This window comes from Lethenteron reissneri, unplaced genomic scaffold (assembly GCF_015708825.2).
Source record: "Lethenteron reissneri isolate LAM-NWPU_2019-01 unplaced genomic scaffold, ASM1570882v1 scaffold_115, whole genome shotgun sequence".
NCBI lineage: Eukaryota > Metazoa > Chordata > Hyperoartia > Petromyzontiformes > Petromyzontidae > Lethenteron > Lethenteron reissneri.
Window position 1 is genome coordinate 504,005 of NW_026890838.1, and position 17,352 is coordinate 521,356.

Genomic DNA, 17,352 nt, shown 5'->3' on the forward strand with positions numbered 1-17,352 from the left:
TCTTACACCCCCTTCATTCTTTTGTTCAGAAGAAGAGACACTCCCTGTTGTTTAGTAGTCTCCTGCCCTGAGCAGAGGACTGTCCACCCTCATAGTGGCTGGAGCGAGAGCCGGTCCACTGGAACGCCTGAATGCCACAGAGATCCAGGCGGTACCGGTCCAGCGCCCGACAGAGGAGTGGCAGCCTCTCCTCCACAGTGAGCGTTCGCACATTCTACGTGGCCATCCGTAGTGATTTTTTGTTGTTTCTGGAGGTAGAGATTCAATCTCCTAGCTCCGTCAGGTGGGGTTTAAGCAGGAGACGTCATAGACACCTGTCCCCCCGGGGCCTCCGGCACAAGCTTATTAATTAGATATCTTAGACGTGGTTTAGTGGTAATTTATTGAAGGTGGAGGGGGTACCACCCTCTCGCACCCGTCCAGAGCCCCCAGGGGAAAGTCTAATTGGAATTGGCCCTCCCCCCACAGCACTGTCCACGACAACGTTGCCTGTCCGGCACCACATGGAGGTAGGGGGTTGTTTTGTCGGACACACACAGTAACAACGGGGTAGACCCAGGTGCCATGGGTCGACTGACTCCGTTGACTGGCCAATGCACCACCTGTACCCCCGACTGTGCCAACACACAGTGTACACGCACACACACAGTTTGTACACACAGTGTACACACACACGGTGTGTACACATACACATTGTATACACACAGTTTGTACACACACAGTGTACACACGCATACAGTTTGTACACACACAGTGTACACGTACACACACAGTCTGTACACATACACATTGTATACACAGTGTACACACACAATAATGTTCACGTTGTTGTTGAGTTCACACACCCAAGGGGTCTCTGTTCAAGAGAGGCAACAATAGAAATGTAATCTAAATAAACTTAAACTCTCACCCTGATCTCGCTCTCTGACGTCACCACTCATTAACTTGTCGGCGTGAGACGCCAGGGAGAGCTGTACCCCGCTAGTGACGTCATGTCACCAAGGTATTCAACCCCCCAACCCCCCCTCGACCGCGCTTTTGAGCGTGACGTCACGTCTAGTTGGTTACTGTCGATTTCTGTTCCAGTAAAAATCCTTTTTTGGGAAAAGCTACGCCCAGTTACTGGCGGTTCATTAACATGATTTATTCATGAAAACCGTCGCGAGTTAATTGCAACCAGTTTCGCAGCCAAGCCCAATCACTCCACATGGGCCCGGCTTATTAACATAATTTATTCAATTACACCGCTGCTTGTTGGGGGAGGGGATTGTGTGATGAACTCCGCTAGTGACGTCATGTCACCTCCTGCTGCCGCGTGACGTCACGATATATCCGGAAGCTGCTGCACCGTGCGCGCGCTCACTGAAATCCGAGGTGAGAAGTTCACATCGTGGTGGTTGTTGTTGTCGTGGTGGTTGTTGTTGTTTACCCAGGTAGAGCCTCGCTCCGTCTCTCTCTTGTAGGGATATAAATTGAGTAGCAGCGAGTATGGAATCGATGTCCAGGTTGGAACATTACAACGCGGGGCCTTGCCTCCTGCCCTCGCTTGATTGTATTTGCTTTAATTATCTGCTCAAGTTTAATTTGTCTTCACCTGGCTCACTACTTTGAAATGTGTTTCTTTTAATTATTTCTACAGTTTTTTTTTTATCCTACCAGGCCAAGCCCACTTCAGATGCTATACCGCTCTTGTTTTCAGAAGCGACCTGCCCACAGCAAAGTGGCTTATCAACGTGTGGAAATGTGTATCGGTCAAACACTCTAAACGCGTGGTGATGTTGACTCTTAATGTGGAGGGAAAAACCATGAGGATCCGGAGGAAAATCCACGCGACCACAAGGAGAGAGACACGCAAATTATAAATATACATCCTTAATACAGGTTTGTTTGGGTTAGATCGCATAAAAATAGAAATGTGTTGGTAAACCCGACAGCCAATTAGGAAGGGGTTGTCACATAAACAGCACGTGGCCAATTCGTCACGATTGCAGCACTACACCGGTTGTGTGTTGGAGAGCCAAGCCACAACATTTACAATCTGACTACGACGTTTGCCAGTAATTACAACCAGCTTCATCAGGCGACAACCAAATGTTGTGCCTTGGTTCTGTGGGAAGATACATCGGGTCGCTGGGTTTATAACGCAGCACGCTAACCATTGCGCTACCGCTCCCCACTGATGCACAAACATGATCATCGGAAGTATAGTATTTATTCAATACTTGCTAAGTTTCCTGGCTTTGCATAGGGTCTCAGTAATCAAACATTAAGATTAATGTCTTGCAATGCTGGCTTTATTGGAATTATTGAATTCTGCCAATGAAGTCTGTACATGTGTGTATATTGTCACGGTTTCTTGGTTGTGTTATACAATCGCAGGGCTTGTTTGTTTCATAATGACAGCTTTTAAATTCGTTGCCCTTGGAGAGCTTCAGGATAGACAATTTTGGATGTTTTGCCATCTGGTGGGTTTAACCGAATGAAGCTTCAATTTTGACATAAATGTAAACAGCAGTTAAAGCTTACATGGATAGAAAAAATTATAATAAAAAAAATTAAAATAAAGGTAATATAAAAATATCACAACGTTTTGATCGCAACAAGCAATCGTCATCTCCGGTCATGTGTCCTCCGGGGTCACGCAGAGTGCCATGGCCCCTTGCATGGCCGGCACCCTTGCACTCTATCCTGTAGGGGCTGGCACTGCACGCAGAGCGTGGTGCCATCCATTGCTCTCAGTGCTCCCCGAGTCCCGTTAGGGCCGGTAATGCATCCACCTTCAGTGGTGTCTGCGATTTCAATACATGGCGTGCCGTGCCTCTCTCCAAGGCCAGCTTCACACAGTGACATCCAACGATGTCACTACTCATATCAGCTTCAATAATTATGTAGTTTGAGAAGCTCCCAATCTATATATATAAAAATCGCAAATCTGTCTGTCTGTGTGTGTGTCTGTGTGGCCGGACCATACGCAGTTTCATTGGACGGCGGTTGCCCCTGGCAACGGGTAACGACGCATTCGCTGCGGGGTGGACGCAATTTTTAATTCCCGTTAAAAATATGCGCACGCATTAACACGCGACTCTGAGGTAAATTCATCAAAGTTTCATGTCCTCTTCACTCCCCCCCCACCACAATGTGTGCAATTACTATTATAGGGTCGGTAGATAATAAAATTATAGCGATTAGACAGTATTATTGTAGCGCGGGGGGGGGGGGGGGTACCGGACCCAGTACCCAGCCTCAGCCGGGTGGGCATTCTAGGCGAGGCCGGAGGCTCTGCACGGTACTAGGCCTCGACACCCACCACGCGACTCTGAGGTAAATTTATCAAAGTTTCACGTCCTCTTCACTCCCCCACCCCAATGTGTGCAATTACTATTATAGGGTCGGTAGATAATACAATTATAGCGATTAGACAGTATTATTGTAGCGCGGGGGGGGGGGGGGGGAATGGCACCCGTACCCAGCCTCAGCCGGGTGGGCAATTTAGGCGAGGCTGGAGGCTCTGCACGGTACTAGGCCTCGACACCCCACCACACTATAGGCCGTACATATTACTGCACAGCGGCCAAGGAGATCGTGGCTGGGGGGGGCAGGGGTAGCAGCCCATCTGTGTATATATGTAAGGTTATTAAGAAATATTTTTCACCCGGGCAATGCCGAGTACTTATGCTAGTGGTCATATAAAAACCGTTGCATTTATTACGGTTACAATGATACGCTAATCGATGCTGGTTATAGTTAAAGGATCGTTCCCTGCTGGTCAACCATGTTACATCTGCTGATAATTTGGTAATGGCTACTCAATGAGATGGAATTAGGGATAATTCCATCGTGAAATTGGGCCTTGCAAATGTTCCACAAAAAAAATCACCTGCCTAGGAATGTCATGTCATACAACACTGCACCTGCTCAACTCTCCATGAATTATCAGGCAGTTCTACAGTTGTTGAAGGAGCTCCCATACCGGGTTGATGTGTTCACAACTAGCTTTGGTTTGGCAGCCAAAGTCTCACTTAACATTAGTCGAGCAGCATTCTTTTATTAGACTGTGTAACACTGAAAGCTGCCTGGACTTTTGCTCCTTACAAAGCTGTGAGTGTCAATCGCCAAGGTCTAGTCCATATGAGACCAATTTAAGGCCACTCACATGGCCTTAAATTGCACCTATCATGGCATTAGCACTGTGATAAGGTTACTTCCAATTCGTCATGAATGGTGGATGTTTTGTTTATATATGTTAATGATCCATGTGAAATGTATGTGCATGTAAGAGTTTATCTATGTGGGGAGCGGTGGTCCAGTTATTTCACTGCATTATGAACAAACTCTAATAAAATAAAATAAATCACAACGTTTTGGGTGCAACACAGTCTGCCTCAGCAGCAGACCATGCTTTCCCACCTGATGACGGATGCTTGTGTTGTGCCCGAAACGTCGTTATTTATTTTATACCTACGTGACTTTACCGAAAGAACCAAAGAGTATGGATTCCTGCTGTTTTGAAAGCTTTAAATCAAGATTAATACTGAGCAGATGAATGTGGCCAGGCATGGTTCTGGAAACCCCACCACCTTTTTATCATGACAGTGTGTGACAGTGTCAAGTTTGTATTTGCAGTATATTAACTATTGAACAATGAGGTTAAATAAAAAAAATTGTTTATCTCTGAAACTTTTTATAAGAATGGAAACCGGTCAGGAAAATATCTCGGAACATATGCAGCTGAAGTAAGATCTGTTCATCAAAGCATTCAAGCAAATCTGAGCCACATAACTCATACTTAACTTCAAATTTTGCATTCTTTGGAAGAACGTAATCAACCAGGTAAAGTGTTAACTGTTGTGTTAGCCGACTGTGTTGCATTGCATTAAGTTCACAAAGTTGATTTCTCAAGCTTCCAATTTCTCTTCCCCTGCCGCAGATCCCATCTCCCCTTGACTCGACATGCCTGCTGCTGCAGATCCCATCCCCCCCTTGTCTCATTAACATGCTAATTTCTATGCCCCAACCCCCCCTCTCACTATATACCTCGTCACAGAGGCGTTGCTTCTCTGTGTCTCTCTATGTGTGTCTCTCCTGTGTGTGTCTCTCTGGTTGTCTGTCTGTTTGTCTCTCTCCGTGTCTGTTTGTCTCTCTCTCTGTATATGTCTCCGAGCTTGCATTTACATACAGTTCTCACCTGATGACGGTTGCTTATGTTGCAATCGAAACGCTGTGCAATATTTATTTATTTATACTTTCTACGTGACTTTACTGAAAGAACCAAAGAGTAATTCCTGCAGTCACAAAATCTTGAAATCAAAGATTGTATTCATTCCTCTTTGTCTCGATACTGACGTAGATGGTATGGAATACGTTTTTCTGTCTGCAGCTGACGTTTCCTCTGACGCTTCCTCTGCAGAATTGGTCTGATGGAGCAAAGGCACTCAGCGCAGCTCGGTACAAGAAGGAAATATTGCGACCAGTATCCAAACAGCACGGATCGTACTGGAAGTTTGACACAGCACCAGAGAACTCACACAGGAGAGAAACCCTTCAGGTGTAGTGTGTGTGGGAAGGGATTTTCAGATTCATCGACTCTTAAAAAACACCAGAGAACACACACAAGAAGGAAACCTTTCAAATGCACTGTCTGTGAGAAGGCATTTGCACGGGCAGCAGATCTTCAGATCCACCAGAGAACACACACAGGAGAGAAACCCTTCAAGTGCAGTGTGTGTGGGAAGGCATTTTCAAGTTCATTTTATTTTAAAAGACACCAGAGAATACACAAAGGAGATAACCCCTTCAAGTGCAGTGTGTGTGAGAAGGAATTTTTACAGTCATCACATCTTAAAAAACACCAGAGAACACACACAGAAGAGAAACCCTTCAGGTGCACTATCTGTGGGAAGGCATTTGCAGATTCACCGATTCTTAAAAAACACCAGAGAACACACACAAGAGAGAAACCTTTCAAATGCAATGTCTGTGAGAAGGCATTTGAATGGGCAGCATTTCTTAAGATCCACCAGAGAACACACACAGGAGAGAAACCCTTCAAGTGCACTGTGTGTGAGAGGGGATTTGCACGGTCATCAGATCTTCATCGACACCAGAGAACATACAGGCATCAGAAGATCCCCAAGGAGTGTCGTCTGAAATCGACTTGTGAAAGTCAAAGTGCTACAATGAGCCCATCCCTCCTGAAAAAAGAACCAGAAGTACATTCCAGCTTGGACGATATGAAATGTATCAAGGTGAAATGTGAAGAGGCGATAGTGAAGAGCGAAGAAGTGAAGGTAAAATGTGAAGATGTGATGGTGAAGAGCGAAGATGTGAAGGTAAAATGTGAAGATGAAGATTCAACTCCAAAATCGGACCTTCACATCGATGGAGGCAACGTGAAGCAGGAGGAGAATTCTGACTGTGAGGCAGAGCGAGGCAACTCCCAGGAGTTTGTGGAAGTGGAGGTGTGGGTGGACTTCTTAGACAAAACAAAGTCAAATGGAGACCCGGTAGATGTGTAAGCTTGAGACAATGAAGCCCCAGTAGATTCACCTTTGTCACAGGCCTTTAATGAAAGAATGTGAAGTTGAACACTCAATTCTTAGGTTCAACCTGCAGAGTAAGAGGGGCAGTATTTGCAGACCTGTGGGTTGGGTATATATATCAATTTATAACATTTTTTACATGCGTTTTTCTGGATTTTTGTTGTTGTTATTCTGTCTCTCACTGTTCAAATAAACCTACCATTAAAATTATAGACTGATCATTTCTTTGTCAGTGGGCAAACGTACAAAATCAGCAGGGGATCAAATACTTTTTTCCCCTCACTGTAAATAATGTTTTTTTACTTCCAACCTGTGACGAGAGGATTGAATACATGGTGACAGCAAGCACACGCGTGCACAATAGGTCACGACTTCAAAGGCCACAGCGCCCCTTTTTGACAGACTGCAAGTCTGATGCAAAAAATGTTTAACGCTTCCAACCCGTGATGGAATTGTGGGGAACGCTGCCCAAAACGAATACACATAAACAGGGATACAATTGTGTTAAAAGCTTTCTTTTCATCACATAATCTTGCCAGCGAATATATTAAAGCCCTTAGCTAATTGATGCACATTTGTTAGACAAGCAAGCATTACGTTAATTGCATAACACTGGTCAACAAAAAAAACATTTTTATCTGGCCTGGACTTTTGCAGCTGTTTTAGACTTATTTCAGGGTGCCTATTCCAAATCTGATCTCAGATTTGCTCTATCACATCTCATTTTTATGCTATCGGCATACCCCATTTTCATTGATTTTACCCGAAATTAACTCTGTCACTTATGATTGCAAGTTGTTGCGAGTCAGTGACTGCTTTAGTGTTAAAATATGGTGCTGTATTTTTAGGATAGTGTGTTTATAAAATAATTTTATGTAGATATCCACATTTATTTAATATTTGGAATCAGCACCCCAAAATTATCTTAAAACCGTTGGAATACCTTATGCCAGAAAAAGCGTGTTGACCAGTGTAATCTAACAAATGAATTCATTGAGGTCTACCTTTGCTTAGGCACATGTTTCTTTATTACTGTTCGTATGAATATTGTCACATTAATTTAAAAACTTTTTCCTGTCGCTGTGTATGATCACCTTACTCTGAAGAATGAGCCAATTGTTCTGTTACCCAGTTTTACAAACATAATTATTGAGGGTTAAATGTACGGTTCAATGAGGAGGACATCTCCAGGAGTACTGTGTTGGCATTCCTAGCGTAAGAATTTGCATGTTAGAATGTTACGTGTTTTTTTTAGATTAAAGTTGCTTAACACAGAAGAGTCTGAGTGGTGCCTTCCTAAGTCCATGCATAATATTAATTATAAGAACTGTATCCTGCGGAGAGATCTGAATTTGGAGACCTGATATAACATTAAGACATAATCAGTAAAGTTAAAGTGAGAATCATTGTATTATCCTGATTGATAATTCACTGGTCAACACTTTATCTGGCATAAGGTATTCCAACAGTTTTAAGGTAATTTTGGGGTGCTGATTCCAAATCTGGCATCAGTTTGTATCTATCACATCAGGTTTTTGAGATATCAAATATTGCATTTTCAATAAAAACTGCAGAAGAAAAAAAATAAATGTGGATATCTACATAAAATTATTATAAACACTATCCTAAAAATACAGCACCATATTTTAACACTAAAGCAGTCACTCATAAGTGACAGAGTTAATTTCGGGTAAAATTAATGAAAATGGGGTATGTCGATAGCATAAAATGAGATGTGATAGAGCAAATCTGAGATCAGATTTGGAATAGGCACCCTGAAATAAGTCTAAAACAGCTGCAAAAGTCCAGGCCAGAAAAAAATGTTTTTTTGTTATTGACCAGTGATAATACAACCTGAGACAACGAAGCAGAACCTAATGATATTAATTGAATGCATTAGCATAATTACATACACTTGCATAACTGAATACAATTACACCTACCTAATTTGCATACGCGCAACATTTTAATCATTAAATAAATTAGCATAACTTAGGAAAAATTACAGTTTTTAAAAATTTTCATTTCATTTTTTACATTTTTATAATTTTTCAGACCGAATATATACAACAGGTGGAAAATATATTTAAGCAATAATGCAAGAATATAAATCAGCACTGCTCAACGAAACGCCCAACTGCGACTGGAGAAGTCCAAACCATCAAGCACATCACCGATGAATGCTCCATCCATGCACATCCTGGCGGTATCGCTAAAATCCACACTGCATCAACCACATCATTGGACTGGATAAGGAACCTTTGCATTCATTCATGACGATCATTAAAAATAAAAACTGTTGCTTTTCACAATGCCATACTCAAAAAGAACTGCGAGTCAAGCTCCGGGGATTGCCCTCGTGACTGGCAAATTGATAGGGAGCTCTGCATCGTCAGAAGCCACGCGTCACGGAGAGTTTTTTGTTGTTGCGTCATTGAGAAAGGCTGCCAGCTATGGCTGGTGCTCGCAGTATTGCAATCCAGACGTGGGGAAGAGTGACAAGCATTACTTTTCCCGGTGGCGAGATCGCTCTGGGCAGCAAACACGACCATAGAGTGACAATCGTTCGGATTGTGCTCAGATCAAAGTCAACCCTTTGAGGGAAAACTGGTGCAAGTGCCCCTTGAAATCGCAACCGACAGGCGAAGTTTAGTTGAGGGTCGGATCAGAGACTGACACGGAACGATATACAGTAACTTGATCTGTAGCGTGTCCTCTGTGCAGCACGAGTCGTACAAACAACTGGAAGAGGACTCTCTTGAAGAGGGGTCGGGGGGAGACGACAGGCGCTGCAAGGATCAACAGTGTCTAGTGCAAGTGGCTTCTGGTGATGGGATGATCGCGCACATCGACGCAGACGGAGCCGGACCCATCATCCCTGCCAGCACGGGCACTGCCGACAGAGTGACCAGCGTGCCGACTCGGCAATCACCTCAGCGGTGGAGAGAGACTGACGAAGCAGCCGAGAGCGCCGTGTGCTCAACACACACGCTGACCCAGCGCCCCTGCTGGGGACCTGAGGTATTTTCATTACAAGGAACGCAGCACCTCGGAAGCCGCAAGAAGACAACCACCACGAAGTGGCGGTGACGTCACCACGACGCTTGTTCCAGACTATGTTTTTAAGCTTTCAGTTTCATTTATTAGGTACTAGCGGTAAGTACCCGGCGTTGCCCGGGTGAAAAATATCTTTAAAACCTTCTCTTAAAAATTTCGATTTAAAGCTTTCGTGACTGCAGGGATTCATCTTCTTGGTTCTTTCGGTAAATTCACGTAGAAGGGAATTCTCACGATGTTTCGGCCACAACGCAAGCAGCCGTCCTCAGGTGAAGAACAGGTTGTCGGAAAGACGGCGTCTGAATGAACAACACCAGGCTTGGCAGCGTATATTTAAGCTGGGTTGGAGGGGGAAGAGCGCCTTGACAAAGGAATTGCATATCAAAATGAATTTAGCATATTTATGGAAAATGCAGATATGGGATTAGTCACTACTTGTGGAATGAGTTACAGCAGCAGAGGTTAGTGTAAATGCGATTGGTATTACCTTAGAGTCGCGGCATCTCTTCATAAAGGTGAGACTCGATTAGCTGAGCCTTCTTATCACGGAGTTTGTTGTCTCTTAAAAACCTTACATATACACACACAGATACTAAGGTATTGTGAAAGCCTGGTGGGCCGTTTGTACATTTCTCCAACAACAAAATTATAAGAAGCTTGCAAAAGTCCAAAAAGTTGTAGAAATTGTGGGGTAAATAGTTGATGTAAAAGGATTCCGAAAATTGTGGACACCCCCCCTCAAAAATTATATTTACACCACCCTACATACAACAGAGGAAGTAGTATATATTGACTCTGTAGTTGTATCTACTGACTGTACAGTAGTATCTACTGAGCCAGTAGTAGCTATTGACTGGAGTATTATTTACTGTCTCACCTTTATGATTGTAGTAACGACTGACCGTAGTAGTATCTACTGGGCCTACAGTAGTATCTACCGACTCTATAGTAGTAACAACTAACTGTATAGTAGTGTAATAAACCTTCTCGAGACGGCTTCCGGAATCAGTCCTTTTATTTTCCAACTTCCACAGTTACACACACACACTCCCCGTTGCTGACAGACAACGGAAAGCGGGCAGACTCCCAGCTAAGTCCCCACCGCGCACGTGGCACCCAGAGCCCCGTACGCGCGTGACTCCTGCTCTTTTCGTTCCCAGGTCTGCTCCTGACTCCTCTCTCCTCCTATTAATCCCTGGGTCACGTGGTACCCCTGAGCCAATCCTCCGTAGTCAGCGTTGACCGTTCCAGATGGTTCCCCGTCAATCCCGGGACCACGCCTCTGATCCGGCTTCTCATTAGCTTAGGCCCCGATTGGCCAGGCCAATCACCCCTGCTAACATGCCGTGATCATGTCGTGATCACGCTGAGGCCATGCTCCTTGGCTCGCCCCTTTATTGGCTACAAAGCGGGACCGGTAAGCCAATCACCACGTGAGCCCTCCATGGCTGTTATTACAGTAGTATCCACTGACTATAGTAGTATCCACTGACTATAGTAGTAACTACTAACTCTATAGCAAGATCTACTCACTCTATAGTAGTATCTACAGACTCTAATAGCTACTCACCATATTAGTATGTACTGACTGTATAGTAGTATATACTGACTGTAGCAGTATTGACCGAGCTGTAATGGTATATACTGACTGTTTTAGTATCTACTAACTCGATTTCGCAGTATCTACCAACTCGATAGCAGTATCTACTATCACTACAACAGTGCATACCAGCTGAGGTGGTACCTATCACTACAGCAGTGCATACTGACAGTGATGGCACCTGCTATGACTACAGCAGTGCATAGTGACTGTGGTGGTACCTATGATTACAGCAGTGGATACTGATTGTGGTGGTATCCTATGACTACAGCTGTGCATACTGTGGTGGGACCTGCTTTCACGACAGCAGTGCATAGTGACTGTGGTGGTTCCTGCTATGATTACAGCAGTGCATACTGACTGTGGTGGTACATGCTATGAATACAGCAGTGCATACTGCTGTGGTGGTACCTGCTATGATCACAGCAGTGCATACTGTGGTGGTGGAACCTGCCATGATTACAGCAGTGCATACTGACTGTAGTGTTACCTGCTCTGATGACAGCAGTACATACTGTGCTGGTACCTGCAATGATGACAGCAGCACATACTGTGGTGGTACCTGCTATGACAGCAGTACATACTGTGGTGGTGGTACCTGCTATTACAGCAGTGCATACTGCTGTGGTGGTACCTGCTATGATTACAGCAGTGCATACTGCTGTGGTGGTACCTGCTATGATTACAGCAGTGCATACTGACTGTGGTGGTACCTGCTACTTTACTTAATAACCAGGCTACAGTCTGCATTATAAACTGCCAGTACACTCACCCAGCTTAATAACAATTTGCACAGTCTACATTACTGACTGCCAGTACACTAACCCAGCTTAATAACTATTTGTACAGACTACATTATAGACTGCCAGTACACTCACCCAGCTTAATAACCAGGCTCCAGTCTGCATTATAGACTGTCAGTACACTCACTTTATTTAATAACCAGGCTACAGTCTACATTACTGACTGCCAGTACACTCACCCAGCTTAACCAGGCTACAGTCTACATCATAGACTGTCAGTACACTCACCCAGCTTAATAACTATTTGTACAGTCTATTTTAAGAATCGATTCGTGGCGCGCTCGGGTTTATTTTAATTTACTGAGTTTTATTTTCATTGCTATGTTATGTTTTAAAGTTTTCAGAAGTTTTTAAATGTATTTTCCCCCGGGCAACGCTGGGTATATCGACTCTAACAAGAATGGGGTGTCGAGGCCTAGTCCCGTGCAGAGCCTCCGGCCTCGCCTAGATTGCCCAGCCGGGCGAGGCTGGGGGCTGGGCCGCTACCACCACCGCCCACCCCCCCCCCGCGCTAGAATAATACTGTCTAATCTCTATAATATTATTATCTACCGACCCTATACTAGTAATTGCACACATTGGGGTGGGGGGAGAGAGGAGGACGTGAAACTTTGATGTATTTACCTCAGCGTCGCGTGTAAATGTGTGCGCATATTTTTAACGCGAGTGAGAAATGGCGTCCACCCTGCAGCGACGGCGCGCTGCCCGTTGCCAAGGGCAACCCTCGGTCAGCGTCTCGCGCAACGGCGTGCTAAATAAATAAATAAAGAGAAATCGCACTAAATCGATAATTAAATCGCTTTAAAGTTTAGGGACGAAAAACGGAAATGCCTATTCCCACCGCGGGGCTCGGGGCGTGCCTCCCGGCAAAAAAACTGTCTCGACAAACCCCACGGTCCGAGAGCCATATCCCCCGCGAGCGTATGCAGACGGACGGACAGAGAGACAGACAGACAAAAAATTAGTCTTAAATGTTAGATGAATGATCCGACTATGCTCCCGATTTCAAAGACAATGAGTTGCCCCAGAGTCAGATGCGTCCTGATTCACAAAAATACCATTTGACCCCTATCACAAAAATAACAGCTCTCATGTGAGTTATATTTACAGATTACCACCAAAACAGATACTTTGTCCGGACATCACATATTCCATGTTTGACATTAATACACAAAATGTTGCATGTACGTACAAAAACAGACAAGTTTCTTTCAATTATGATTTAAAATAATCAAAAGGCACATTGGCAACATTTTATTACTATAATGAAATGTACTGCATCACGTTACAATGTATTTACAAGTTGATCTCTGACGAGATTAGGCCTATATGTGCAGCACTCTTATAGAGGGAAGCCAAGTAGTAGTATATTCTCTATTTGTTGCAGAGGTTCAAGGTTCAAATCCGACTGGCATATCATCGCCCCCGACTTACAAAATCCTATCCACATGCAGGCCAGTGAACGGTCACCTTGTGGCACACAGGGGCAGATGCCCATTATGGGCACCCATCGAGTGTCTAAGATGAGATATGATACAAAACACTTGAGTCACTCCTGGTTAGAGATCGCCCCAACCCACAGGTTCACAAATACTGGCCATTCTTACACTGCAGTTTGAACCGAGAAATTGAGTGTTCAACTTCATATTATATTCATTAGAAAGGCATGTGACAAAAGTGCATCCATTGGTGCTTAATTGTCTTAAGCTTGCACATCTACCTGGTCTCCATTTGACTTTGTATTGTCTAAGAAGTCCACCCACACCTCCACATCCACAAACTCCTGGGAGTTGCCTCGCTCTGCCTCACAGCCAGAATTTAGTTCCTGCTTCACACTGCCTCCATCTATGTGAAGGTCCGATTTTGGAGTTGAATCATCTTCAAATTTAACCTTCACTTCTACGCTCTTCACTGTTACTTCTTCACATTTCACCTTCGCCTCTTCATATTTTACCTTGATACCTTTCAAAGTGTCCAGGCTGGGGTTGTCTTCTGGTTCTTGTTTCATGAACAATGGGGTCATTGCAGCACTTTGACTTTCACAAGCTGATTTCAGATTACACTTCTTGTGGATTTTCTGATGCGTGTGTGTTCTCTGGTGTTTTTTAAGATTTGATGACTTTGCAAACACCTTCCCACACAGAGTGCACTTGAAAGGTTTCTCTCCTGTGTGTGTTCTCTGGTGTGATTTAAGAATTGATGACTTTGAAAACGCCTTCTCACACACAGTGCACTTGAAAGGTTTCTTTCCTGTGTGTGTTCTCTGGTGTTGTTTAAGAGTAGATGAATCTGAAAATACCTTCCCACACACACTGCACTTGAAGGGTTTATCTCCTGTGTGTATTCTCTGATGGGTCTGAAGATTTGATGACTTTGCAAACGCCTTCCCACACAGAGTGCACTTAAAAGGTTTCTCTCCCGTGTGTGTTCTCTGGTGTTGTTTAAGAGTAGATGAATACAAAAATGCCTTCCCACACACACTGCACTTGAAGGGTTGATCTCCTGTGTGTATTATCTGGTGGGTCTGAAGATTTGATGACTTTGCAAATGCCTTCCCACACAGAGTGCACTTAAAAGGTTTCTCTCCTGTGTGTGTTCTCTGGTGTTGTTTAAGAGTAGATGAATCTGAAAATGCCTTCTCACACACACTGCACTTGAAGGGCATCTCTCCTGTGTGTGTTCTCTGGTGTTGTTTAAGAGTAGATGAATAAAAAAATGCCTTCCCACACACACTGCACTTGAAGGGCATCTCTCCTGTGTGTGTTCTCTGGTGTTGTTTAAGAGTAGATGAAAAAAAAAATGCCTTCCCACACACACTGCACTTGAAGGGCTTATCTCCTGTGTGTGTTCTCTGGTGGGTCTGAAGATATGATGACCATGAAAATGCCTTCTCACACATAGTGCACTTGAAGGGTTTCTCTCCTGTGTGTGTTCTCTGGTGTCTTTGAAGATGTGATGACTGTGCAAACGCCTTCCCACACACAGTGCACTTGAAATGTTTCTCTCCTGTGTGTGTTCTCTGGTGTCTTTGAAGATGTGGTGACCGTGTAAATGCCTTCTCACACACAGTGCACTTGAAAGGTTTCTTGCCTGTGTGTGTTCTCTCGTGTTGTTTAAGAGTAGATGAATCAAAAAATGCCTTCCCACACACACTGCACTTGAAGGGCTTATCTCCTGTGTGTGTTCTCTGGTGAGTCTGAAGATTTGATGACTTTGCAAATGCCTTCTCACACACAGTGCACTTGAAAGGTTTCTCTCCTGTGTGTGTTCTCTGGTGCTGTGTCAATTTTCCAGTACGATCCGTGATGTTTACATGCTGGTTGCATTGTTTCCTTCTTGTACTGAGCTGCGCTGAGTGCCTTTGCTCCATCAGGCCAATTCTGCAGAGCGAGGGTCAGCTGCAGACAGAAAAGCATGTCCACACCATCTATGTGAGTATTGAGGCACAGACGAATGCATATAAACACAGTCACACATGACTTACACATCTATACATATTCATATTTTCATGATATAGTGAAAGAGATTCTCCAATTCATCACAAGGGCTGTTAAGGCACACAATGAGGGCAAATGGTCATAAATATGCCTGGACACCCTAGTGTCTTCAAAATGAATGTTTACCAAAAACTCCAAGCACACAATTTTGGTTGTCTAGCTACGACAGGAATATTTATTTAAGAAAAATTTGCTAACATAGCAAAGGCTGTTGAAAAGAATATTATTTGTATTATGCAGAAATGTATAAATTAATGTTCATTTGCAACTTAAGAGGTGTGAAGCCAGGCTCAGATGAGCTTGAATGCGAGGATGAACAGATCTAACTTCAGCTGCATATGTGGAGTGTTAATTTCCTGACTGTTTCCATTCTTATAAAATCTTGTTCTGTACCTGTTGAATTCCATGACGAAATGGGGCCTTGCATATGTTCTACAAAAAGATCACCTCCCTGGGAAAACTTTAGTGACAGCGGGAATTCATATTCTTTGGTTATTTCGGTAAAAGTCACGTAGATAGAAAATAATAAAACAAATAAAGTGAAAGAAGAAAAAAACTAAAGTAGACTGTAGCCTGGTTCTTAGCCTTGGTGAGCGTACTGGCAGTCTATAATGTAGACTGTAGCCTGGTTCTTAACCTCGGTGAGTGTATTGGCAGTCTATAATGTAGACTATTGCCTGTTTTTTTTTATGAGACCTTTGCAATGGACTAGACCTTGGCGATGGACACTCACAGCTTTGTATGTAAAAAAGTCCAGGCAGCTTCCACATAGTGTTACAGAGCCTAATGAAAGAATGCTGCTAGACTAATTTGAAGTGAGACTTTGGATGCCAAACCAGAGCTTGTCGTGAACACATTAACCAGGTATAGGAGCTCCTCCACCACGTGTAGAACGACCTGATTATTCATGAAAATCTGAGTAGGTGCAGTGTTGTATGACATTAAATTCCCAGGGAGGTGTCCTTTGGGTCTTTCGGTAAAGTCACGTCACTTAACCGAAAGACCCAAAGAATATGAATTCCTGCAGTTACGAAAGCTTTTGGTCAAGATTTTCCCAGGGAGGTGATCTTTTTGTAGAACATATGCAAGGCCCCATTTCGTCATGGAATTCTCCAGGTACAGAACACGATTTTCCAACTCAATATCATTGAGTAGCCATGACCAGATCATCAACATGCGTAACATCGTTGACCAGCAGGGGACGATCCCTTGACTATAACCAGGCATCGATTAGCGTATCATTGTTACTGTATGAAATGCAATTTTTTATAAGGCCATTGTGAGCTTCTCAAAACACATCATTATTTGAAAATGCTACGTAATGTAATGTATGCGGCCAGAGGGAATTTCGGCCACAAGCCAAATTGAAAAGGAAAGGGATCCGACTCCTGGTCACGCAGCTTTAGATGGGCCTGCCTAAAATCATAAAAATACTCAACGAATGTGAACAGAGGCAGAGACATCGAAAACAAAAAAACAATCCAAAACCCCAAGCCTCTTTATGGTACTATAGGCCGTAATTACACCAAAAAAGCAGAGATCTAGTTCCTGCTGAAAATCCGTACTCCTGTGCTATAGCTGATGGACAAAAAATACAGCAGCCCCTTGAATAGCGCAGAGGTTACATTCTTGGAAAGTGCCGTGTGAAAGGTAAAATGGCGATATTCAATACTTAAGCCTTACCTAAATAATGGGGTGAGGTTAACGGCAACTAAAATATACATCACATTTTAAATAAGTACTGTACTGTATTCCCAATAAACTAAATTACTGAAATAAATGTGGAGAAACCGTATACAAAACATTCCAAGATGAGTATAAATGTATATAAATAAAGCAGACTTACTGTTTTTTTG

At 43.6% G+C, this 17,352-nt stretch overlaps 3 protein-coding genes across 6 annotated transcripts in view; 2 read left to right on the top strand and 1 right to left on the bottom strand.

Annotated features, from left to right (window-relative positions):
* LOC133361626 (zinc finger protein 271-like) overlaps nt 1-16,514 on the bottom strand; it is a 35,475-nt gene extending 18,961 nt beyond the window's left edge. Inside the window, exon 1 of the mRNA XM_061580605.1 lies at nt 14,131-16,514. Coding sequence (XP_061436589.1) covers nt 14,131-15,369 — 1,239 coding nt within the window. The 5' untranslated portion in view covers nt 15,370-16,514. The remainder of the gene's footprint in view (nt 1-14,130) is intronic.
* The window catches only part of LOC133361624 (zinc finger protein 664-like), a 346,361-nt gene that overhangs the window by 60,904 nt on the left and 268,105 nt on the right, over nt 1-17,352 (top strand). The window lies entirely within an intron of this gene.
* Nucleotides 1,317-7,833, top strand: LOC133361612 (zinc finger protein 239-like). 4 transcript variants are annotated; one of them, XM_061580564.1, is made up of 4 exons: nt 1,317-1,374; nt 1,700-1,881; nt 2,976-3,089; nt 5,408-7,832. In XM_061580564.1, exon 4 carries the CDS (start codon nt 5,418-5,420, stop codon nt 6,513-6,515), a length of 1,098 nt encoding a protein of 365 aa, XP_061436548.1. In that variant the 5' UTR covers nt 1,317-1,374; nt 1,700-1,881; nt 2,976-3,089; nt 5,408-5,417; the 3' UTR covers nt 6,516-7,832. The 4 variants fall into 4 exon arrangements, with proteins under 4 accessions (XP_061436548.1, XP_061436551.1, XP_061436549.1 ...); XM_061580567.1 differs by lacking the exons at nt 1,700-1,881; nt 2,976-3,089 and having other exon boundaries at nt 1,325-1,374; XM_061580565.1 differs by lacking the exons at nt 1,317-1,374; nt 2,976-3,089 and having other exon boundaries at nt 1,383-1,881; nt 5,408-7,833.